The 26325-nt window shown below is 46.9% G+C and overlaps 1 protein-coding gene across 4 annotated transcripts in view; it reads left to right on the plus strand.

The window, feature by feature from the left end:
- The window catches only part of Asap1 (ArfGAP with SH3 domain, ankyrin repeat and PH domain 1), a 291208-nt gene extending 277285 nt beyond the window's left edge, over window positions 1-13923 (plus strand). For all 4 annotated transcript variants that reach the window (XM_028773285.1, XM_028773286.1, XM_028773283.1 and 1 more), the window contains 4 exons: window positions 1930-1988; window positions 6707-7206; window positions 9017-9139; window positions 11281-13923. In XM_028773285.1, the coding sequence (XP_028629118.1) occupies window positions 1930-1988; window positions 6707-7206; window positions 9017-9139; window positions 11281-11355 (757 nt within the window). In that variant the 3' untranslated portion in view covers window positions 11356-13923. The remainder of the gene's footprint in view (window positions 1-1929; window positions 1989-6706; window positions 7207-9016; window positions 9140-11280) is intronic.
- The last annotated feature ends 12402 nt before the right edge of the window (window positions 13924-26325 follow it).

Below are 26325 nucleotides of genomic sequence, written 5' to 3' on the forward strand. Positions count from 1 at the left end.
TCCTGCACTCACCTCCAGCCTTGGTCGTCCACTCCTGCACTCACCTCTAGCCTTGGCTGTCCACTCCTGCACTCACCTCCAGCCTTGGCCATCTATTCCTGCACTCATCTCCAGCCTGGCTGCATTCTTACTCTCCCTCCTGGAGACACAATCAGACGGATCATCTGCAGAGAGTGCAGAGTGACTTAAAGTGCTCACAAAGTGTTTGTAAACAGGATCATGTTGCTGTGAACTAGACCCATTCCCACTCCCACCCACCCAAAGTGTCCTAGAGCACCAGATCTCACCCTCCTAATGTGTCAAGCTTTAATACAGCTCCTCGGGTTGTGGTGACTCTGACCATAAAGTTACTTTCATTGCTACTTCATAACTGTAATTTTGCTACTGTTATAAATTATAATGTAAATATCTGTGTTTTCCGATGGTATCAGGCCACCCCTGTGTGGTGCTGGTACAGGGGCTTCCTGAAAGGACTTTGATCCTCTAGGCTTTGACTTTACCCTGTGTTCAAGGGTGACTGACTGATCAGGCAGCTGTGCCTCCCCAAGAGGAAGCTAAGGCAGAACGTGAGGAAAACACAGTCAAGAATGGAAACTGGGCCCTCTCCTTTTCACTGTTTCTCATGTCCTAGCAGCTTCCTCTGAACATGGCTGTTCCCTGCCCCCAAGAGAGGGAGGTTGTATTGCCCAAGAGCTGGAGAGAGTAGGGAATCTAAGAGCCAGGCAGAAAGGAGAACTCCTGTCATATCCTCTTTCTGTGACTCCTTTTGTTTGGTAGTTAGGTCGATAGAGAAAAAGAAAGATCGGCCAACTCTTGGGACACCAGGGGACAGGAGGCCTGACATCCATAAGGGATTCTCAGAGGTTCATGCCAGGTGCTCTGCTGTTCTTGCTCCTTGAATACAAGGTGCTCCTTGGAACCCCTGAGGAGCATTTCAGCGTCTTGTGAAGGGGAAGTAGTGGCTTCCAGCTAGCAGATGTCACATTTGATTATTCAAACAACTTGCTGCAGACTTGGTCCAGGGACTTAGGTGTTACTTCCCCTACTTATTTGCATGTCCTCCAAAGAAAGGCCACTACAGGGCAGGGCTGGACTACCATCAAAGATATGTACAGTCAGTCTGTTCTCTGGAAGGGAGGGTGATGAGGGCTGCCTATGGAATGAAGTACATCTATATGCGACATCAAGCCTCACAGTGTGCAGAGTGCCTGGAGCCTTCACACATGATCACCTACCTCCAAACAAAGCTTGGAAGTGAGGGCCTTGCTTGACTTTTCCTCACTTTCCAAGTACTATCCATCTGGGCCAACCAGTGTATAAAAAGTATACCATAATCTTTTGTTAAATTGTCTTTGATAAGATTGGAGATGAGTTTGTGTGCGTGCATGCGTGCATGTGTGTGTGTGTGTGAGAGAGAGGGGGAGGAGGGAGAGAGAGAGAGGGAGGAGGGAGGGAGAGAGGGAGGGAGGGAGGGAGGGAGGGAGGGAGGGAGGGACAGAGACAGAGACAGAGACAGACAGAGAGAGGAGATATGAAAGGGGACCAGCATGCTCCGCTGGGCTTGTGGAATTCAGAAGACAAGTTTCGCAGAGTCAGTTCTCTCCTCTACCTCTCCGTGGGTTCTGGAGATTTGCTGATGATCCTACACCTGTGTGGCCACACCTTTCTCCTGTGAGCCACCTCTCCAACCCAAGTAGTTTGAGTCTTGGCTTGGTATCTCACACCTTTAGTCCCATCACTGAGAAGGCGGAGGCAGGTGGAGCTCTATATAGTGAGTTCCAGGACAACACAGTAAGACTGAGACTCTGTCTCAGAAAAAAAAAAATCCTGAAGATAATAATTTTGAAATGATTGTAATTAACCTGAGTCATAGATCATTGTTGGAAAATGGCACTTTTTGATGCTAAACAACTATTATTTGTCAATCAGCACCAGTTCTGCTAAGACTGCCCTTGGCCCGAGAGTGCTTCCTAAACTACCTCAGAAAGGTAAGACTCCTCCTCTTCATATTCACATGGTATTAAAGTGTCCCTACCTCTCCTGGGGACAGAGTGCTGCCCCTTTCATTTGCTGATCTGTCCCAGGTGTCTAGAGCAGTATGGAGAAGGTACCCAACAAATGTTTGTTAAATGAAGAAAGTAAGACCTGAATCTATCAATAGAGCAAATACTGTAGTAATAACCCTTCTCAGAAGACACATTGCCAGCCCTCAGGTACTGCTGTCCCTCTCAAGTGTTGTGAGACCTTGGGCAAAAGACTCTAACTTTACCCACATGGAGCACTCATCTGTGTGCTGAGGTTGTGTAAGGACAGGGTGAGGTCATGCTTCAGATGGCCCCCTCACAAGGCGGTAGCGCAGGCAGCCTTCACTGGGATGGCATCTGTCATGCAGAGCAGGGACACCTGTGCCTGGGAAGCACAGGAAACCAGTGTCTACAGTGCTGTTGCTTTGCCAAGCATACACTTGGCTCTCTGACCAAACCTTCTGAAAGCCTAACCATGCTTTTCATTTATAAAACAAAATTTCCACTCAAATAAGTGCACAGAGAAAGCTCCGCTTGCCTTTAGAGTCATGAAGCCCCATCTTAAGCTCTTGCTTCATTAGATCCTTGTGAATGCCTCTACCCAGCAGGCCAGTCTTAGATCTGAGTAAATGCTCAGAGCTCTGATGGCTCCAGGTTGTCGGTGCCCATGCTCAGTGTCCACAGCAGAACTGGCCCCAGCTCAGTGAAGGCAAACGTGAGGCTAATGTAGGTACACCAAGATTCGCCACTCTGCAGAGCTCTCTGTCAAGTGGCACATCTGCAGTGGGGCTGGCAGTGCTCCTGCCGCAGTGGCAGAGTCGCACAAGCCTACTGACTGTGGAACAGGAAGGCTAGCTCCTCTACTCACCCAGTCTGTCTGTCTCGGTCAAAGTGGTGGTGGTTTTCAGACTTTGTCTCAAGTGCAGCCAGCCACAGCCTTTGGTGGCTCCTGGGGCTTTTGCCCAGATTCTGCCCTGTCTCTCATAATGACCGCTGAATAATTCTACCTACCTCACTGCTTGCTTCCCCAAGATTCAAACTCAAAGGATTCGTAGTCCCCCTGTAGCTGCTGTCATTCTGCCTCTGTCTCTGTCACACTCTCCCCATGTGTGAGTCCAACAGAAAAAGCTCTCCCTGACATGCACTGTCCTCCAGTGCAGTATGCTCAGTGGCTGACCCTGTGTGTGCTCGGGCTTGGGACAGAGCCTACAGGAATAGTCATAGTGGCAATCACTGACCATGACCTCACGCAGTCCCCTGATGCCTGATGCTCCTCACAAGGGTCACCCTCCCTTAACACTGTCCTTTAAAAAAAAAAAAGACCCAGTTTCTGCAGGGTATGAGCCTGCCCCTGCCACCATCCTGTGCCCCACCAGCCTGTGTGTCGTCGGTAGTCTGTGGTCAGGACTGCACTCCAGCTCCTGGCCCCTCCAGCATGACTTTCCTCCGAGTCTCCCATCAGCACACAGCCATGTTTACTGGATCTCCTATCCTGATCTGTGCTCCCCAGAATACCCCACTTTTCTGTCAATATTTTCAATGTTTGAAATTTCTTCGTAACAAACTTGCTAAAAAATGCAAACAAAAAGCAAGCTGTGAGGTAGCCTTCCCAGTGCTCTTCCTCCCCCACGCTGAAGAGCGTCTCCCTGGTCTTTTGTGTGATCCCCTACTTAGAAATCCATTGTCACTCCACAGCAGATCGCAAATATCAAACCATCTCATGTGTGTGCAATCCAGGCTTCAAAACATCAAACAGCTTCCTTCCTCTCAGCTGTCTCATACGTGGGCTTTTAAAACAAATCATTTGAATAAAGAACAAAATAAGATATCTCTTAAGACTCTTAAAAGTTTTCTGTTTATTTTTATATGTATCATTGCTAAAATAAAGGTCCTGAGGCCGGTAGCCTTCTGAAGAAAAGTGCCTTAATTAGGCTGATGGTTCCAGAAGTGTAAAGTCTAGGAGATGCATTTGATGCAACAGCCTGTCTTGTTGCTGACCTGGGACATCACGTGGCTGAAGACAGGGAGGACATGTATGTCTGTGTGCCCTATTCTTATAAGGCCACCAGAATTCAGTCATGGGATTCCACCCTCATGACCTTGTCTCACCCATACTACCTCAGAGCCAAGACTGCGTTGCACATGTGCAGCTTGAGGAGACACTCCAGTCATGTAGACTACAGTGCCTGCAGCATACCATCAATGAATGCTTCAGGGCTTGCTTGCATTCCGGAGCTTGCTCTTCGCAACCCCGATGTTCCTCTGTCTCTTCTGGGTTTCTGTCAGCTGTCACCAGATCCAGTTTCAAGCTTTGGCAAAGCACTTTCTGAGTCACCATCCATCAGTCTCCACAGAGAGGCCAAGGTCCTTCCCTTCAGCCGCAGCCTGGGTCCCACATGGCACACTGATGGTTCGGTCACACTTGGTTATTGTCAAAGCCGAGCCCCTTGGCTGCGGTGTCAGATATCTCCGTAACACTCTCAGAGCACAGGGCATGTGGCCCACTTTTTCCATGTTTCCTTCATCTCATCTCATCTTCAGAGCCGTGAGCCACCATGGCTCCCAGTCCTGGATGGTGCCTCCAAGAGAGGACTATAAACAGCCTAGCTTTATTTGTGTTGGTTTTAATTTTTTATATGTATGTGTATGAGTCTTTTGCCTTCATGTACGTCTGTGCACCATGAGCGTGCAGTGGCTATGGAATCCTGAAGAGGACATTGGATCTCTGGAACTGGAGTTACAGGCTGTTGAAAGCTGCATGTGTGTGCTGCGAACTAAACTTGGATCCTCTGGAAGAGCAGCCAGTGCTCTTAACCGAGCTCTCTCTCTAGCCCCTCGCTTACTTTTTGAGCCGTGCCACATTGGGCAGCCCACGAACAGGGTTGGGGCATGGACGGGCCATTAACCGAAGCACTCTCAGGACTGCTGGGCAACGACTAGCACTGAGGCATCCCCTCTGTGTCCTTGGCCCTCTCTTCTGAGGATGCTTTTTCTAAACACATTCCAGTGTGAGGGCAGCACCCTTGCTGTGGCTCCTTGGTGTACCTTCATGAGCACACACCGAGTGCCCAGCTCCCATACCAAGAAAAGAACCTCACTCATAAGATGACAGCTCTTACTTGGCTTCAGAGAATCCTACTTAGAAGCAATAATAATGTCACCCCTGTCGAATATCGATGCCAGTCATGTCCTCACTATCCATTCTTTTCATTGACTAAGTCATGTCATCCTCATGACCATCCTTTCAGACAAGTTGTAGAGGTGAAGAAGTTGAAGTTCAGAGAGGTTGCATAATTTGATCAGAGTTATACACTGACAAGGTGTGTCAGTTATTATTGTATTGCTCTTGAAGAGACACTGTGGAGACTCTTATAAAAGAAAGCAGTTAATTTATGGGTTTGCTTACAGTTTTAGAGGGTTAATTCATAATCATTGTAGCAGGAAATATTCAGGCATGCAGCTGGAATCGTAGCTGGCAGAAAGAAGAGACAGTGAGCCTGGCCTAGGTTTTTGAAACCTCAGAGGCCACACCTCCTCCAGCAAGGCCACACCTCTTCCTCCTAATCCTTCCTAAACTGTTCTAGTAACAGTTCTCTAGGGGACAGAGTATTCAAATATGAGCATATGGAGGCCATTCTCATTTAAACCGCCACACACAGTGAGTGAGTGAGCTGGAATGTCCTAAGAGTGTCACAAGTGGTACAGTTCAAGTTCCTACCTTGTTACAGGGATGATTGTACAAAGTGGCATTTTCCAGTGGAGCAGGGTGCAACTATTAGGGAACAGGAGACATTGACCTAGAAACTTGTAAGCACATCAAGTGGCAAAAGCGGTTTTAGACAATGAATAATATAGCAGTGTGTGTGTGTGGTGTGACATGTTCATCAGTTTGTGTGTGTCTGTCACAGGGTGCCATGGTGCTAGGTAGGCAGCAGACAAACCTCTTGCCAGTACTGAGAGAGTCATATAAAGCGAGGGGAAATAAACACAGCTGGAGGATTGAATGGCATGCCGCTTCGCCCCTTCACAAGTAACTTTGTCCTTTTGTTTGCTTGTTTGTTTTTCGGTTTATCAATAGGGTTTCTCTGTGTAGCTGTACTTCTAATAAACTTAAATAACATGGCAAATGCTTTTGCTAAATAATATATTTAAAAAGCTATTTCTATGAACAAATACAGGAGATAACAGAGTGTGGTGATCCATGCCTTTAATCTCAGCACTCGGGAGACGGAGGCAGGTAAATCTCTGAGTTAGAGGCCAGAGAGAGTTCCAAAACAGCCAGGGCCACACAGAGAAACCTTGTCCAGAAAAACAAAACAAACAAAAACAACAATCTAGGAAGAAATACTTAAAATTTTTTTAATGATTAAATTTATTAGTAAACTCACATATAAGGAAGTCTTCTTTTCATAAATCATATTATGTGTTCTTCAATTCTGGATTGATATGGTCAGCAAGCACTGGCTTAGTGAACGCCCAGAGCTGTGAGCTGAACTGTAGATCTTTCTCAGCTTCCAACTTTATCCTGGCTTGGGCTAGACTTGAGCTTTGGGCTTGCTCCTCCCTGGTGCTCACTCAGGTCAGCACTCAGGATACTGTTTGCCCTTTGTTCCGTGACTGTGACACTGTCTGCCTTCATCTGCTCTGTGCCGTGACTCCTCTCTTGTCATCACTTCCCACAGTGGCACTAAGGAAGACAGAGACCAGCCATCATCTCTCCCTCGACAGAGCCAACATGCCACCTGAGACTTTTCAGAAATCATCACAGTTGACAGAGCTACCCCAAAAGCCACCACTTGGAGAGCTGCCCCCGAAGCCTATGGAACTGGCCCCCAAGCCCCAAGTTGGAGAGTTACCACCTAAGCCTGGAGAGCTGCCCCCTAAGCCCCAACTGGGTGACCTGCCCCCCAAGCCACAGCTCTCAGACTTACCTCCCAAGCCACAGATGAAGGACCTTCCCCCCAAGCCACAGCTGGGGGATCTGCTGGCAAAGTCCCAGGCTGGTGATGTCTCAGCCAAGGTGCAGCCACCCTCAGAGGTCACACAGAGGTCACACACCGGGGATCTGTCTCCGAATGTGCAGTCCAGAGATGCCATCCAGAAGCAAGCATCTGAGGACTCCAACGACCTCACACCCACGCTGCCAGAGACACCTGTACCACTGCCGAGAAAAATCAATACGGTAGGTGGGAGCCAGTGTCAGGCTCTTCTCTAAAGGCTCCTGCACTTCTCCTTTCATGGGGCTAGGAACTGGACCCAGCGCTGGATGTGTGCTCTGTACTCCAACACTAAGCAGTATCCTCAGACTGCAATTCCCAAGGATGGGAGGAGGCCGTATGCTCCACCATAGGAAGAGAGCAGTGACCCACACTCACTCTCCCACCTACTGATGGTGGTGCAGAGCCTAGTGGGTGCAAACCCTAGTGGGTGCAAACATTTGGACCCCAGCTGCCATGCTTTGAGACATGGCTCCAATGCCTGATGTAACTGTCTAGCTAGCAATGTCCTTCATTCTCTGGGTCTGATTCCTTGAATCCAAGAAGGGCCTATGTGATACTGGCCCAGTGGCCAGCTAACAGTGTGTTGCCACCCCATAGTGTGCACTTAGCAGCTGTGCATCTGACTCAGGAGCCTCGAGGGTTGAACTCACTCTTCTGTAGGATCAGTCTCTGTCTCTGAGTTCTGAGTAGCTTCTGAGTATGTTCCTCACTGTGTCTTCCCACTGGGAACAGAGGGAAAGCCCCAACGGAGTTTGGTAGCCCTTCTGTCATTCCTCTCCCACACAATGTGTCCCACTCTATAATTTACCAACTTATTTGGATGTAAAAGTAGTTTTTTCAAGAATCCCACAATCTTTATGGAACTGTGATACTCGAAGAAGATGTACATAGGACACTCAGGCAGTCCAGGTTAAAGGAGAGAACCAAAACTCTTACTCCTGTGTGTGTCGCCTCTGTTGGGTCATTTTATTATACCAGTACTGCACATCAGCACTAAAGGTAAGGTGGCCGTCCTCCCACGGACCTAACCCCACTGTTGGCTTGCCATCCTTCCAGCCTTCCTCAGCACTCACTGTTGACGGCTGCTCGAGTCTTTCTGTTGTGCACAGAACTCCAGCTCCTGCTGTCTGCATTGGTGACAGTATCCCACTTAAAACTCCCTGTAAGCGAGCACATTGCAGGCCTTCTCGGTCTCTCTGTGCTGAGATGAAGGTCTGCTGCCATGGTTCTACAAATCTTCGAAGCACATCAGCACACATGTCCCAACCCCTCCCCCAGGAGCTCAGAAAGGAACCAGGATCATCAGAAAAGCCAGAGGGAAGCCAGGGACAGAGAGGAAAAGACACTTGGCCCAGAGCACTTAAAGATATAACTGGCTGGTCTCATTGCCAGTGATCTAATTAACTGAGTGCTAAAAGTATTCCTTAGAAGGTGTTGACTCTGTTTCCATCTTCCTGTCTTCAGAGAACTGGAAATCCAGCCAAAAAGTACTGGTCAGAATCACAAGTGTAATTCTGGGCTCTTCCCGGGGCTCTTCCCTGGGCTTCCCTGGCGTGTTCTGACCTATTTTGCATGAGGCACTAAGAAATCTGTCTCTGCTGCACATTCAGCATGCAGAAGCTGCACATTTTGCTTTACGTTGTTTCCAAACAATTTTTTTTATAGCTCCTGCTATCATTTCTCTGCAAGCTGATGCTGGGCCAGGGTGGACAGTGGGAAGACAGATCTCTCCAACGCATTTCAAGAAAGCTGAGTTGTGGTTGCTACTTGCATTGGCTGCTCCCTGCTGAAAGTTATCTGCTGATGCCAGCCATTCCTGAGAATATACAGTACCCAGGGGACACGTCAGCCTTCTACACACACACACACACACACACACACACACACACACACACGAAAGCCTAGGCTGGGCTCACTACCTTGTGAAGAGTGCTGTTCTGTTTTGCCCTTGTTACCTGCTCTCCACTCAAACATGTTCTTTTTTTATTGCAGGGGAAAAATAAAGTGAGGCGTGTGAAGACCATCTATGACTGCCAGGCAGACAATGACGATGAACTCACGTTTATCGAGGGGGAGGTGATCATTGTCACCGGGGAAGAGGACCAGGAGTGGTGGGTACGTACCTGTGTTTGTCTGTGTGACCCCTTCATTTCTCTAGCCTCCACTCCTTTGGTGGCTGTGCGGATCCTGCCTGGCAGGTGTGTGACTCACCCCACGGCCATCCCATCTGCCCCTCTGTCACTAAGTTTATGCTACAAAGAGACAATCTTACCTTGAAATTGGCCACGAGTATTAACATTTATGTTACACTTTCCCCCATGATGTCATATGACAGCCTAGTTTTTTATGTGTGTTTTCTAGTTGTTCAGTTACAAAACTCAAGCTCTAGAGCTTGGGTCACAGTGCATGGCCACAGAGCTAATTCCAGGTCAGGCCTGGCTCTAAACATGAGCTGCTGCTCTCACCTCTTATTCTCTGAGCCAGGAGACAAAGGCCATGGTCCCATGCAAGCTCAGCCCTTAAGACGGTCCTCAGTCTTCAGTAAAGAGAGCACAGTGTTAGAACGTTAACTGACACAATCACAATTGTGTCCACAAACACAATCCTTGTTTATGTTTCTCAGCATCAGAATGAATTTTACCTCTTTCCAAGAGAGGCTCATGTCTGTCTGCCAGGAAGTGGCCTTGCATTTCCTGCTTGGGCCAGCAGAACCAGCGGCTGCCCAAAAACACACATTCACTTGTTTGCACATGAGCACGCATACGCCTTCGGCTTTCGTCTTCTGGGCCTGCAAGAACTCTAGGCTTTGCTTTGACTGAGTAGTTTTCTCAACAGGAATCTGGGTGGTTTTGCCACCCTAGGTCCTTGGACACCACACTATCAGGACATGTTTTAATATTCAGGACCTGGGAATTAGACTATGAGCATACAACAAGTAAAAGTCAGATGTGCTACTGACACTCTACAGTGCTCAGGGAAGCTCCCCAGAAGGGCATGTCAGTAGTGCTGAGGCCAGGCAATCCAGTGCTTTTCTTGGATCAGGATGAGCTGGGGATACTCAGAGGCCCTTCCTTGCCAGAGGCAGAGCCAAATCTGCTCCCAATGTACACTAAAAGGCCAGTTTAGGACAGTGACTCAGAGTCCAGAGTCCCCCAGTGGTGTCAGTTACTCATCCTGGGGACTTGAATTAAGTTCATCCTGTCTGTAAACCTGTTTCCCCTGGAGGGGGTGGTAGTATCTAGAGCTTGTTCTTGTTCACTCTGTTAATGTTGCTACATTGATCCAGCAGTGACTGTGGTCACTGCTAAGAAACCAGTGACTCCAAATGAAACTCTTGGAAGAAAAAGGAACGTTTTTATGACTTCAGAATGGTGCCTCAGAGAAACTCTATGAGCCATCAACCCACACTTGTCCCAGTAAAGGGCTTAAAATCCTAATACTCAAGAAACCTGAGCACAGAACCAACTAAGATTGATAGGAGAGAGGTAGGCCAGGTCCTACCAGTAATCACATTCCTGAGGAGACTGGGAACATGAAGGCCTAGGTACAGCTCCTGAGTCCATACCAGGCTCTACTACAGGTACTTGAGGGAAGGAAATGGAAAGCTGCCCTGTCCAGCTTTCGGCCCAGCTCTCTAGTGCACCCTTCTGTGCATCCAGTGGGTGTTTACAGCCAGTGCACATTGTCTTGCTGTGCTTTCTATGGAGAGCCCACAACAGGATGCTTTTCAGTGCAGTTAATGTCGATCTCATGGAGGTAATTAGGGAAGTTTTGCAAGTAACTGTGGCTTGCAGGTTATGCTGCAAATGGTAAAACTGCCATAGGCCACTCAGTCTCAGACCACTGATGACATCTGCGGTAGCCAGAAGGCACAGGACCTTGCTGTGTGCACAGTTGTCCTGTTGTAATCTTAATCACACAAGCCTGAAGAGGGAGGTTTTTTTTTTTGACCAAGTTTTATAAGCAAGAGGTTTATCAAGGTTTATCTGAGCTGATCCCTGGGATGGCTGCATGGACCCATGACACCTGTGGAAGCCTTCCTCAGTAATTCCATCTCCTCACAGCACCATGGGAAGTGCTGACACCTCCGAAAGGCTGAGGACTTGTTCTTGTGCTGTTGCTTTGCAATGCTATTAATATCACTGTGTAGTTCACCCTAGGCCTACAAGCAGATATGAGGAGGGCCCTAATCCAGTATACCCATCACTGGGTGCTGCCTGCCTAACTTCTGTCTAACTACTCCTTTCTCCCTACAGATTGGGCATATCGAAGGACAGCCTGAAAGGAAGGGTGTCTTTCCAGTGTCCTTTGTTCACATCCTGTCTGACTAGCAAAAAGCAGAACCTTCTGTCCGTCCACACCCTTCATGCCAGACCGCTGCCTCCATATAATCCTGTGTACAACATGTATATAGCTGCTGTTACAGACCAAGAACTCATGGAAGGGCCACTCAGGAGGGGAATATAGTATGTATTGTAAATATCCTGTGGTCTTCTGCCTTCACCAGTATTAGGGTAACCTCGGGACCTGGTGCGCCTTACTGGTTTGCCAAAGCCATCCTTGGCATCTAGCACTTACATATCTCTGTGCTGTTTTATGAGCAAACAAAAAGCAGGAGTCTAGGAACTGCTGGCTTTCCAGGTGAAGAGTCTGCAGCAGCTGTTGAAGGGTGCAGTGCTGACTCGTAGCAATGCAGTATTCTCAGTGGCGTTACTGAACATGCAACATTAGCAGAGGTGGCTTCTGCGCTCCGGGTGGAACGTTAAGTTAGCCCCTGGCCAGCCAGCCTGTAGTTATCTGTGTACACAGTTTACAGCTACAAAACCTACTTTGGTATTTATTACAGAAAAGTGTTGAGTTAATGGTGTTATTCCTTCAGCAAATACTCACTGACACAGAATCCTCTGCAGCGTTTTCCAGAGCGTGCAGCCTCGTGCGGGCTTAGATGAGTGGACTTGTACATCTGTGGCGAGTGGCCACCCCTGAGATATTACCTCATTATGCAGAAGTAACATACCCTTCATGACTATTTTGACAAAAGCTTAAAACCACGTCTGATGAAGTCCACTTTGAGGAACCAAGGACTGCCAGAAACTATTTGCCTCTCCGTTATGCATGCATCTAGACGCTTACCCGAATTCTGCCTTTTATAAAGGAACAAACAGTATGAAGAAGTGAACTGTACATTTTTAAACTTGATTGCCATTAAAACAGAAGTTACAAGATTGCAACAATACTTGTTTCTGGTCACTCATTTGGCCTTTTCCAGAGGGTTCGCACATCGTGTTGACACAGCACACCCCCAACGGTGTTTGACAAGCATTTGACATGACTTTCTTCATTTTGTTCTTGATTAAACCTTTACTAGTCACGGTGGAAAACTGTAAAGTCGGTCTTTCTGTTTTCTCGTGCAGAATCCCGGTGCTGACACCACGCTTTTCTTTTTCTCCTCCCTCTTCTCTTCCTTAAACTCAAATGCTAGAGTAATTTTCTTACCCTCAACTTACCCAGTGGACACGTGCCCTTCAGGTCAGTTATAACCAAGTTGTTGACGCTGCTATGAATTGCACTGTGATAAAGCTCTCTGCAAGCCATCTCTGTCTGTCTGTCTGTCTGTCTGTCTGGTTTGCTGTTGCTTGTGTTTTTCTTTGTTACGATTCTTTTCCCATTTAGCACATTGAGTTTCCATCTTTGGCTTCAGAGTGAGTTTGTAGAAAGGATGCAGTAGCTGTCTGTGCTCCTGAGTCCAGGACTGTTGTGATTCTGAGGTGTACTGTCATGCTGTGTCACATTGACTTCAGTTCATTTTGACCACGGCACAGAAGACAAATACTCTTAAACAGGTCATCTTGCCGATGAATTAAAAAAAAAAAAAAACACTGATTTCACAGAAGCAGAGTTCCCATGAAGCCTGTGGGAAGAGCCCTGTGGTAGCCACAGTGCTCGTTAAATACTAAGTCAGTTTTGCCTCAGTGGTGACAGTGAGAACTCTGAATAGCCAACCAAGAAATAAACCTTGCATGACAAACCTGCAAAATGCAATATGAGCTGTTCCTGGGAACTGATCTTGAGCGATTGCTTCCACAGTGTCTGAGCACCTGTGCATCCCCACACCGAACCAAGGGCAGAAGGTGCCTGTCAGCATGCTGGTGTGTGGCCAGCAGCACCCAGCAGCCAGAGTGGTTTCAAGAATGGGGTGGTTGCCCAGTGTGCCATTTCGTTCACACATTCTTAAGACCCATTGAAGTTGCATTGTGGAGGTCTAGGCTGTCTTCTGATTTGAACATGAGCTGGTTTTTAAACAAACACGCTCCATCTCTAAAATGACGAAGAGCTATTAATTTCTTCTGCTGCAGGGACTCACACAAATGTATGTTCATACCTTTCTTTTCTGGTTTTTGTCTGTTTCCCATCAGGAATTTGAGTTTTCTCTACTCCATTGTACTTTGGGACATAGGAAAACTAGGTAGATGTTCCTTTGGCAATGTTGTTATAAGTTTAAATCTGACCTTGTTCTGGAACGGGGTAAGCCACTATCTACAGTTTTATACATGACATAATATTTTGAACATATGCAGTCTTAAGAAAGGAAGATCAAACTCATTCCTTTGTCTCCCCAGAAGGGAAAAATTATGTCTGCAAACAGTGTGTCTTATTTTCTTGTTGGACAGCAATTGTTATTTATTTTTTTATTGCCTACCACTTGGACGTGGGATATAGGAGCCCAGTCATGCCTGCCACTAGTTAAATCCCACATCCGTACCTGGGAGTTACCATGAAGCATCAGTACGCTTTTCATTTCACATGTATTTAATGTGACAGTTTCTCAGTACTGTATGTGTTAATTTCTACTTTTTTAATATTTAAAATTGCTTTTAAATAAACATATTCTCAGTTGATCCCAAGCATCTGAAATCAGGCCATTTTGTGAGTTGTCCACTACTTTCTGACTCAAACAAACAAACAAACAAACAAACTAAATGATGTGGATTTTGGGCAGAGATGGGAAGCATGAGCTACTCTGTCACAGCTCATTCTAGATACATAACAGTATGTGACCTTTCAGGCTTGCCTGAGTCCCCCGCTCACTCCCACCATGTGTAAAGTTTTCATGGGGAGACAAACAACTGTTCATCCCAGATACGGCACTAAGGGCAGACCAGACAGCTCATCCAAGTCTATCTTGGTGAATCAGTGTGTTTAACTGGGGATACCTACAGGAGTTCCCATGAGCGGTTACTTATAGGATCAGCTTATAGGCAACTACACCATGAAGAACTCTAACATCTTGTATCAGGGAGTGGAGGGGCCTTGTAAGCCCCTCACCCAACAACCCTTAACTGCCTGTCTAACCTTAGGGAGGAGCCTTGTGAGTCTCTCCATGATGAATGTAAAGGATCTCCTGTGGCAGTCCTTGCAGGTAGTCATGGCTACTGAGCAATCAAGACAACCAACGTAGCATGCCCGAGGAGATTATTTACATACCTTTATAACTTTTCACCTTTTCCTATGGCCAGGATCATATGTTAATGTGCTGAGGGCTGCATCTGGCTGTCTTGCATTGGCTGTCACTCCTGGTTCAGCCACAAAGCTGGGTAGACAAAGCAAATGGACTCTGCAGTATCTACTATCTCCTCTCTGAGCCCGAGGGGCCTGGAAATGAGGTGCAGGGAAATGTATGCAGGGGTGGAGATTCGTGGCTGGAAAAACCCGAGTCAGGAGCAATTCTCGATCTGAGGCTATTCTCAGGATTCCTACAGTCAAGAGGCTTCCTGACACAGTTCTAATCAGAGATTGCTGGGAGCAGAAGAAAGCTTCATCAGGAAGATGTTGCAGTTTCCTTTCTTGAAAGCTAGTACATTTCCTGCCTGTTCCAAAGCAAGACAAATACCATACAGCCAACAAAAGCAGCTTTGACAGGGAAGGCTGCGATTTCCTATCAGGATCTTTCTGTAAGGGGAACAGTAACCTGTGGAACCCAGGATTCAAAAACAGCCAGCTTGTCTTGTGATAAAATGCAGTCTCCCATTGGTTGCTTATGGCTTCAATCCTACACACACTTAACAGCTGTCCTCTGGAGAGTGGCAGCCATATCTAAAGGAATGGTCTAGAAACTGGAGGGTCTCTGGGGTCACACCCTGGTTCTCTGAGTGCTCGGTACAGACAGCCCGTGTTCCTTCATACGTGTTTAACCTCCTGTGAGGTAAGCTTCACTAGGCCACATAGCATGACAGGTAGCAGTTGCCACCCTATGTCCTGTGACTTCAATGACAGTATCCCTCCCTTTTCCTCTTTGTCTTTTTCTTCTCTAAGCCTATGCCTGCCTACCCCCATTTGTAAGTCTTCCTAACTCTCAGAGGAGGCCCTGGGGTGATGACACAAACTAATGACATTCAGCTTTTATTTGGCCCTCTTCAATGGGTTCTCATGTCTGAAATATATTTAATCTCCCCCAGTTTCATGTTGTGGGGCTATTGAATGGGCTCACTTCTGTCATGAGTACTGTGTTAAGTGTGTGCCAGCATTCATGGGGTGAAGTCAACCGAATACTAACATGAGCCTACTAAGCTGATGTAGACATTTCCTTTGTGGCCTGAGGATACCAGCCATGTTTGTACCTATGGATACAAAGACAGCGCCATGTTCTCCCTGCAATGCTCACAGAGCAAGAAGAGTTCAGGTAAATGAGTATAAGTATATGAATTTTACAAATGTAGGCTTAGCCACAAGAGGACTGGCAACCAGGAGGTGGCCATTATAGATTCAACAGGCTTCAGGGCTAGAGGGTAGCACCCCACAGCAGCCAGAGCAGGCCCGCAATAAACACAGGCCAGAAACAGAAGGATGACTCCAGAGTCATCTTTGCTACCCTAGAGAGTGAAGTCTTCACTCCTAGCCTTGCCTTCCCTTGCAGGTTAACAGTGGTGAGGCTGAGTTCTTGGTGCATTTACAGATGATGCTGGTTCACAGGTTAAGGAGTAACTTTATAGTAAGAGTCAAGCTGTTCTTGGTGTTAGAGGCTAGATTTGAAACTAGCCTCCTAGTGTAAGCTTCTGAAAACAGGAGGTAAAGCACAGATAAACACAGCTGTTTCCATAAGTCTTAGCATCCAGCAAACCCTAGCCAGGTACTATGAAACCTTTTTGCTTCTACTAGGGGAGATGCCTTTGTGGGGATTCAGATGCCAACTTACACTTCCAAGCAGATCAGAAAGCAAAGCATAAATGTGTCACCTGTAACCAACTTGAAAATACACTGGCTGGGCTCTGAGCTTCTGGGCACTTTAACAGAGAACCAGGTTCCTGGACACTCTCCCTGGAAACTGAGCCACAGGAGGGAGCCAAGAATCAGAATTTTAAACCCAGCCCTCAGGTGAGCCCCAGGTACCACCAGTAAACATAGTTACTCCAGGACTACAGCTCCAGTCTTAACTCTAGGATTGTCACCAAAAGGGAGGGTGACCTGCAACCCTGTACAGGGCTCTCTGCACAGAGACCTCCTTTGATAGTATAAACACTGCCCATCATGGACTTGGCACTTATAAAGCTGCAACTGTCACTTGCACAGTAGTAAGGTACATGGAGAAGGACACAGACATTGGTGTTCCGCAGGCCCAGTTCCGTGTGTTCTGTGGCCCAACCACGGCCACATACCAGCAAATGTGTCAACAGACATTACTGAGAGGTCAGCACAGGTTGCTTAAGCCCCAAGAGCCTCAGGTTTCCTTTGAGAAGTATGTGGTACTTGGTACTCAGCTCCAGTAGCTGGAAAGGTGTCTTACAGAGCCACTCACTGACTTCCTCTATCCCCTGTAGGCCAGGGAAAGCCCCCTGGGACTTCCTGTCACCTGCAGTACATCTTCTGGCCAGCCCCAGGGTGGCAGTTTATGGGCCTGAGTGGACCTTTTTTCTTTGCTTTTTTTGTGGGGGGAAGGGGCTATTATCACTTGGGTTCTGAAGGGTGGGAATCAGGACAGTGGCACAGTTTCCACTTTGGCTTTTGTTTTAGGGTTTCTATTTTTATGAGGAGAGGTTGTTTGGTAATGTTTTGTTTCATATTGTTTGAGAGAGGGCTGACATGGAACTCACTATGTAAACCAGGCTGGCCTCAAACTTCAGGTGATTGGCCTGTCTCTCTGTCCTGAGTTCTGGGATTACAAGGCCTGAGACTAAAACCAGAAGTGAGCCGAGCAGTGGTGGCACATGCCTTTAATCCCAGCACTCGAGAGGCAGAGGCAGGTAGATTTCTGAGTTCGAGGCCAGCCTGGACTACAGAGTAAGTTCCAGGACAGCCAGAGCTACACAGAGAAACCCTGTCTCAAAAAAACAAATCAAAACAAAAAAAAAACAGAATCTACTGAGTGCTGGACATGCAGTCAGTGATCACTTAGCAATCCTCGAATGACAGAGCATGTGACATGGTCAATAGCTAGAAAGGACTCTGCAGGACGTCCGAGAACATGCTACACTCTGCTGCAAAGGTACTTGCTGTGGGAGACACCAGATGAGTGTGTCAACACAGCTCCATCCTGATGCCATCTCTACCTAAAGATGTTGACAGATCCTGTAGGGAAGGGTTTGTTCACCCAAGTCCTCAGCAGGAGTCCCAAGCTTGACAGTGGCTATCAATTGGGGTTCCCACAGATTTCACTTGGATTAACTTGCTAGAAGGGTCACAGACCTAACTGGAGGAAAGTCACTCACCAGGTCTTTATAGAGGACATTTCACAGGAACGAGCTGGAGATACATGTAGCCTGAGATAAGATAATAGAAAGCAGGCTTCCGAACCAGGTCCGCTCCCCACCCTCCAGCCACTGACAGGTGCTCAGTTTCCTTCTTGAAGCTCTATGCTTTTAGGGGTTTGTGGAGGCTTTGTTCCATGGACAGGATGGTTCCTAAGGCTCACCTTAACCTTCAGTCCTCTGCCTTTCTGGCTGGCTGGAACTAAAAAGTCAGAACCCTGTCATCTTGCATTGATCTGTCCTTAGTCAGCCTTGGAGGCCAGCAACCACCAACCAGTCATTAGCCTATAAAAAAGACACTTGTCACTTCTGAGATTTGAAGGAATTCAGCAGTTGTGTGATTCAGCAGGAAACAGCAGAAAGACCTGTACACATATTGCAGGATCTCTCTGAGCCACTTTTTGCTAAAGGGAGTGAAGGAAAGGCATATATAGCTGCCCCCCTTAGAAGCCTGTGGGACCCCGTTACCCCCATGGAAGGTCAATGTCAGGGAGCTGTGCTGCACTTGGCTCAGGCACGCTTACGCTGCGTAGTGCTGACTCCCACACAGAAGCGGGCAACTGGACAATGGACCTCTTATGGAGTCCTAAGCTGCAGAACAAAGATGCAAAGGGCACATTGTCTGATAGTACAAGCTTAATTCCTGCTCAGCTGGAACCACTTAAGCCTCAGCCGGGTACAGTGACATAGGCCTGTCATCCCAGCTACCAGAGAAGCTCAGACTGGAACACACTTCAGCCTCTAGGACTCTACCTTCAGTCACGTGTTCGTGCCTCTCCGACATTCTTCATGGCTGTGCCAACCTAAGAAAAGACTAGCAGATATGCCTAGGCTAGCTCTTCCCAACCTGTCCCTGTGGCCTCAACTTTTCCTCTCTACCCAAAGCCTAGAAGGCCCAGCCTTGGCTGTGCCACAGTAGAAGATGCCACTATCTATAGGATGTATTCAATAATGAGAATGAACAGTCCAGACTAGACAGGGGTCCCACTGGGTAAAGCACTTGTCACAGCAGCCTGACCACACAGGATCCATGTAAAAAGCTGGATACAGACAGGCATATGTCTGCAGTACCAGTATATCCCTACAGGGGGAAGGAGTGAAAACCTGGAGAACCAGAAACTCATAGTTCAGCTGGACTGATGCAGAAAGCTTTAAACAAGAGGTCCTGTTTCGAGATGTTTGGACTGATAACTAAGGTCCTCTGGCCTCCATGTATGTACTGTGGCATACACACATGCACACACTCACACAAACATGCACATGTATGAACAAAAGAAAAGAAGAATGAACAGTCGGTCTACAACCACATGTTGACAATATGCCAAATCTCCCACATGGCTGCCAAGTCCAAGAAGCCAGACTCAAAAGAATCAGGTTTTAAGATGTTTAATGTATCAAAGTGGATGGTCTGTGAGTTACATGCTTATGTAGGAGAATGAGGTATCTACCAGAAGAGTCAGGGCTTGGGGTACAAACACTAATCTAGTTCTGTAGGTACCTGTCATGGACACTTGTTCTGTTTGAATATCAAGCTTCTTGCCCTTTCTTGTCCAACCTATGCTATTCTCTGTGGTATGCTGGTAACTGTCTAACTTAACTACCTCTTGCAGGTTGTATTTGTATATTTATGCATTTATATATTCAATTTATTTTATGTAAACATATAATAAATAATAAAAAGGGGCTATGAATCTGAGAGGAAGCAGGGGAATATGGAAGAGGGAGGGAGAAAGAGGAAGAAAAACTGATGTAAATATAGCATATATGTATGAAATTCTACAAAATCAAATTTAATTTTAAAGTAATTTTTAAGCCAGGTTTGATGGCCCCAGAACTTGGGAGACTGAGGCAGAAGGATTGCAAGTTCAAGACCAAGAACAGCTCTATAATATGACTATCTAAAAAGGCAAAGCAATGTTTAAAAGAAACCTTTATTTGTGGCAATGCCAGTTTCTGTGGCATCTCCATTACAACCGTAGATGTGACAAGCTACCAGGAATTACCTCTGAACACTAGGCTAGGAAGAGAGGATTTGGAGACCAGAAAGAGGGCTGGAGGTGGTAGAAAAAGAGAGGAAAGGAAAGACTGTTGGAAGTAGGCCATATTCATATATGAAAATGTCATAAGGAAACTATGATTTTTGTACAATTAGCATATAGAAATATTGGTAAATAGCTAATAGAACATAAAAACAATGTCCTTTGTCAGAAGTTGCCTTGTGCCAGCTTCAGCAGGCTATGAGGTATACCTCAACAAATATCTTTCTTAACTGTCTGGGGCTAGCAAATGGCTCTGTGGTCAAGAGAACTTGTTGCTCTTGCAAGAGGGCCTGTGTTCAATTCCCAGCACACACATGGTAGCTCACAACCATATTGAATTCCAGTTCCAAGGGTCCAATGACTTGTTCTGACCTCTGAGGGTACCAGGCATACACATGTTGCACAAACATACATGTAAGCAAAATATACACACATTAAATGAAGGTGAATGAATGAATAGATAAATAAATTAATAAATCTGAACTGTTGCTGAATTGTAAGATCACTGGAATGAGCTTGTTCTCTCTCTCTGTTTTTTTTTTTTTTTTTTTTTTTTTTGGTTGGTTTAGTTTGGTTTTGGTTTTGAAACAGAGTTTCTCTATTTAGCTTTGGACCAAACTTGGCCTTGAAGCTACTCAAACTGGCCTCAAATCTGCCTGCCTCTACCCACCAAGTGCTGGGATTAAAGGTGTGTGCCACCACTGCCCAGTGAGATGAGTCTGTTCTTACCCAGTCCCCGGCTACCATGTTGTTCATTTTAGACTACTGTGTTTGGTTCAGGCTGGCCCCAAACTGTTATGGAGGGAAGCATGACCTTGAGCTTCTGACTCTGGGATGAAAACTGTTGACCATACGTGTTTTATGCAGTGCTGAGGTGCAAATCCAAAGCTTCGTTGCAGGAGGTGAGCATGTCTCAGCTGAGTTATCCCTTCATCCCCGCCTATTCTTTTTAATAATTTATAGCAACTTCTCTGCAATATAATTAACAGACAGTTTATTCAAAGTGTACCTTTAATTTGCTTTAATATTTTCACAGAGTTGGGAGCCATCACCACCCAAGGACGATACCTTGGGCCCATTGGCAGCCAGTCATTCCTGTTTTCTCAAGCCAAAGACAATTACACATAGCTGATCTCTTCAGGGAATTTCGTATCATACAGTACATACACTTCTGTGACTGGCTCACTTGGTATATACCATCTCTTAGGTTGATTCTTGTGTCCCAATGCTGTTTTTCTTTTTTAAACAGAGTCTTGCTATACATTTCAGGCTAACTTTAAACTCAACTCTCTTCCTGCTCCCACCTCCCAGTGCTGCCATTACCCAAGCACACCATTTCTCTTTTCGTTGCCAAAGACTCTTCCACCGTGTCTGTGGCTATACTCCATCGGGAGTTTTTTGTTGTTGTTTTGTTTGTTTCCATGTTTGTTTTTCCAAGCCCTGTTTTGGGCTCTGATGAACTATGCAGCTGGGAATACTTGTGTGACGCTTCACATGGGCTCTCTCCATTATTTGTGTTTGTCTCTTGTGTCTTGAGATGGGTCAGGGGCAGTTCTGTGTGTGGCCTTCTGAGGCCCTGTCAGGATGTCTTCCAAAGCAGCCACCCTGATTTCCACTCCAGCAGCGATGCAGGAGGCTTCCCATTTCTCGGTGTCCTCACCCACACTGGGTTTCTATTTTTATAGCAGCCATCCTAAAAAGGGTACTGTGATCTCTCACGGTGGTTTTGATTTGCATTTCCCAGAAGACTTAGGATGCTGAGCATATTTGCAGATCTTTGAAGGAAGAGGTTTTCAGATCGTTTACCCATTTAAATTTTTCAGCTGTATTATTTATTTGTTGCTTTTCTTCTGGCTTGGTGGGGGAGGGGTGCTATGTTCTTGTTTGATTTGGGGCTTTGGCTGGTTTGTTGGTTGGTTGGGTTTTTTTTTTTTTTTTTTTTTTTTTGGCTTCTTGAGATGGGGCTGTGTAACCTAGCCTGGCCTCAAAGTCATGAAGCTCCTCCTGCCTTAGCCTTCAAAGTGCTGAGACTACAAGCATGTCCAGTTTTTCTGCTTCTATATTCTAGACAAGTCCTTATCAGATTGAAGATTGACAGATTATTTGTCTGCCATTTTGTGGACTGCATTTCTCTTGTTCTCTTTGGACCATTGATTCCCTGTTTGAAAAGATGAACTTTCTGAGCCATAGATTCCACAGTGTGGAGAGGCTGGGTGGGTCATCTAGAACCTGTGCAGTGGTCCTTGGTTTCAGTACTGGGTTGAGTACTGTGTCTAGGCTAACTTAAGATGTGGGCTCTGGATTCCTGTGGACGTCGGAATGGTTCTTTATCTGTAGCTGTCATAAAATGCCTGAGGTCAGGTAATTTATAAAGAAGAGGCATTTATCTGTTCTTAGAAGTCCAATTACATGAGGCCAGATTTGCTCACCATGAGATGGGCCTACTTCCTTCCTTATAACAGCACAGAAGGGGCCACATGTTGAGACACCCTGAAGTGCTAGATAGAGTTATTAAGAAGCCATTTTCTCAGTAACTCGATGCATTTATGAGGGCAAAGGCTCACCACTACCTCATCTCCCAAAGGTCCTGCCTTCAAATGTCACTAACATGAATTAGAGATTGGCTTCTAGGCAAATGGCTGTCTCCTCTTCAAAGCTGAGCAGGCATGAGCAACTTACCCCGCTCCTCTGATCCCTGACTTTTCTTGTTAAAGAAATACAGCAGCCATAAGCCAGACAGTAGTGGTCCATGACTTTAATCCCAGCAGAGGACCGGGAGTCAGAGGCGAGTGCATTTATGAGTTCCAGGTCAGCCTGGTCTACAGAGTGAGTTCTGAGACAAGCCAGGGCTGTTACTCAGAGAAACCCTGTCTCAAAAACAAACAAACAAACAAACAAACAAACAAACAAACAAACGTGGTAGCCACCACTGGCCTCCCAGGATGGACATGAAACTTAAAATGTTTTAGAATAACCTTTCTAAACTGGGTGGTAGGAGGGAGAATTGCCAAAAGTCAAAGCTAGTCTGGTTTATATAGTAACTTCCATGCCAGCCATAGCTACATAGCAAGACCTTAGAGGAGAAAAAAAAATGAAAGAAAAAAAAGGGAGCTTTTTATGTGATTTTGACTATGTATACATTTCATCAACACATGTGTGTGTGCATGTATATGTCTACCTATGTGCATGTATGTGTTTGTGGGTGGGAGGGCAGAGGTTAACAAGTCTCTCTCTCTCTCTCTCCCCCTCTCTCTGTCTCTGTCTGTCTGTCTGTCTGTCTGTCTGTCTTTTTGAGACAAGATCTCACTATGCAGCTGTGGCTGGCCTCTAACTCACTGTGTGGACCAGGTTGACCTTAAATACATGGAGAACACCTTGCCTCTGCCTTCTGAGTGCTGGGATTAAAGGAATGCACCATGCCCGTTTTCCCTGAGCCTGACCTTCGCTGATTGGTTAGACTAACTGTTCAGCAAGTTCCTGTATGCTGCCTAGTTCTTTACCAACACTTTTAAAATAAAATATAGACTTTCATCTGTTCTGGTGTAAAGTTGAGGCCCAGTAAGAATGTGCTCTCTTGCCCAGGTACCTGTCCCAGCAGCCCAGGACAGCCCCCTTAGTCCTGTACCTTATATCTGCAGGACATGCTTGGTGTCTCCTAGCCTTTAGTGGGATAAACTTGAACCTGACCTCTCAAAACGATAAGGAGGGATAATGAGGACGTACCATACTTTTTCATGTATTATTAAGTTAGAGATAGTATTTTCCACCTATATAGAATGCCGATGAGGTTTTCTGACCGCTGGAACCAAAGGGAAGTCACATACTTGCCCTTTCTAGCCTGGGGAAATGGCCTTTTGACCCCAGGAAAGATTTCTTGGTCTCCCATGAAGTATCTGCCACCACTTTTTAAAGAGTTCCTAGACTAGCTATCCTATGTCGGCAGTGCCCTTGAGCCCGAGCCCACCATGCTGGTAAAGCAGGGCCACGCTGTTTCCTAAGTTAGGCTTCAGAGCAATCTGAGCAGAGGGGGCTTGGAGAAGGGATAGGACTCCAGACCTAGAGCGAAGGGTCTGGAGGCTCAGAACCTGACTTCCGGTAATAAGTTGGTTCATCTGCCACAGGCTTGCTCTTGTAAGAGTAAGTGAGCTGTGGGTTTAAGAGTCAAAACGAAACTGTTCAAGTTCCTCTTCTTTGGTCCTCAGGTCCTGGTGGTAAACCCCCTCCCTACACTGAGTCAGTTTCAGAGTGGTGGTATCAAGGCAGAAGTACTGGTGTCTGGGCAGCTCGTCTCCGCTCAGAAAAACGCCGGGGCAGGCAGGATGTCCCTGCTCACACACCTCTGGCAGGGCAGAGTTCCAGTGATGTCGTAGAGGAGTTCGGCACAGAGCCAAGATGAGGCCATTCTTGCCCCTGCCAAACAATAAGTTCAACAGTTCACTTGAGTGTATTGGTTTAGTACCTAGCTGGGTATGGCCATCCAGGAGATGACACCCTGTACCCGTAAACAGAACCTTTGAGTCTCCAGGTGCTGGAGGATGCCTGCTGAGTCCGCGAGAGAGTTCCTACCTCTTTCACCAGAGAGCCTCCCAGGGGCTTTCTGAGTCACAATTGTTCTTTGTAAGGTGACATTCACACTTTTTTTTTAAACTTACTGGAAACAGCAGCGCATGTGAATGAAAAGAGAGGAGTTGAGGCGGAAGTGGCTGGCTCGCCAGTGCTCTGGCCTCTCCAGATTCTCCTGGGCCCCCAGTGTCAGGTCGGTTACAGCCCTCCACAGCCTCTTCCCCACCATGTAGCATCTGTCAGCCATGCCTCTTCCCTACCCTCTTAGCCTTCTATCAATACTTCCTCATCTCGGTCAACACGCTCCTGATGGGTGTCAAGTACACCTCCCCATCAACAAGCTACGGCCTGAACCAGCACAGGGTGAGACCACAATCGAACTCTTCAAGTAGGTGGGGCCATTGAACCCTGCCCCCCCCAACCATATAGAAGAGTGCAGAAGAAGCAGATTCTTCCTGATGGCCCAGCAGAGGGTTTTAAACCTCTCATCCAGTTGACACTGGGTGGCCTTGGTATAAATAAACTGTAAGCCCGGCAGTGAGAAGGCTGAGGCAGGAGGATTTCCTAGACTTAGATAGTGAGTTTAAGGCTGGCCTAGGTTAGAGTATAAGTCTCCTCCGTCTCAACAAAACATAAATTGAAAAAAAAAAACACAATTCTATTTGTTGCACCCTGTAAGGAAGGAGGGAACATTGAGAAGGAGCATCTGAAGCAGTCACAGAAAGAGGGCCCAGGTGTGGGGATCACCAACCCAGAATAGTGGGCTGAGGGAGAGTAGAGCCTGGCTCTGACCCTTCCTGAGGACGGAGCCAGATACATGACCTTGAAAAAGCCTTTCCATCTCCCAGATCTACTTTCTTCAACCGGACACAGGGATTGTACTCTCTGTCCGTGCCTTGGTACCACAGAGAGCACCTATGTGTGGCTGGGTGCTTTATGCAAGGTTAAGCTGCAGTTCTTCCAACGCTGAAGAGCCCAGCTTCCACCCTGCCTTGTAGAAGGAAGAGGAGAAGGGACTCTCAGTTTTTGCCTGGCTGCTCATTTGAACTTAATCCATGCAGCAAAGTTGGGAGCTAGGAATCCTCCCTCTGAAGAACTTCCCCTGCCCCCAATCAACTCCCTGCCCTTCCTTGTGCCCTGAGGAAGCAAAGCTGTGGGCTGCTGTCTATGCCAGGCTGACCTGGAAACTCTAAGGTACAACTGAGGGAGAGAGAAAGACCCAGGGAGCCAGGGAGACCCTGGCATGTGAACCCCCTGAAAAGAGCTGGACCCTAGGTACAGCCCTGCCTGTGCCTTCAAGTGTCTGGATTCAGGGAGGCTGAGTGACATAGAGGTGCATACTGTGTGCCAGGCAGTGTGCTGACCTTCCTGCGTTCACCCCAGCAACTGCACAGTGCAGGTTGAGTTGTTGCTACTTTACAGATCAGGTCGGGGGGGAGGGCTCAGGGATGGTTTCCTAAGCCCCCTGGAATAAAGTAAGTGGACGCAATAGTTTAAATCAACACGTTTCTTATGACTATAGAGGTTAGAAATCTAAACTCAAAGTGTTGGGGGCAAGGGGTTCTTGGTGGTTTCAAGAATTCATTTAGCTGGTTTTCCTGTTTCTCGAAGCTGTTTGCATTCCTTGGCTTGGGGGCAATTTTTCTAACTTCAAGACAGGACACTAACTTCTTGTATCACAGTCAGCTCTGCTCTTGATGTCACCGTGCCCCTTTATCACTGTTTGATAAGCTCTCCTGCGATTACAGTGTGGCCATGCCAAAACTCTCGTTCCCTAGGTCACACAGCTGGAGAATAGACATTCTTGGTCAGGGGTGGCTTATGTGCCTGGCCTCCCTCCAGAGTTGGGGATAGTAGTCTTCCTGTCCCAACATCAGCAGCTGTTACCCACAGCACTGGTGGCTTTGCCAATGGCAGTTCTCTCTCTCTCTCTCTCTCTCTCTCTCTCTCTCTCTCT

The sequence above is a fragment of the Grammomys surdaster genome, unplaced genomic scaffold (genome assembly GCF_004785775.1).
Source record: "Grammomys surdaster isolate TR1022 unplaced genomic scaffold, NIH_TR_1.0 224, whole genome shotgun sequence".
NCBI classification, from domain to species: domain Eukaryota; kingdom Metazoa; phylum Chordata; class Mammalia; order Rodentia; family Muridae; genus Grammomys; species Grammomys surdaster.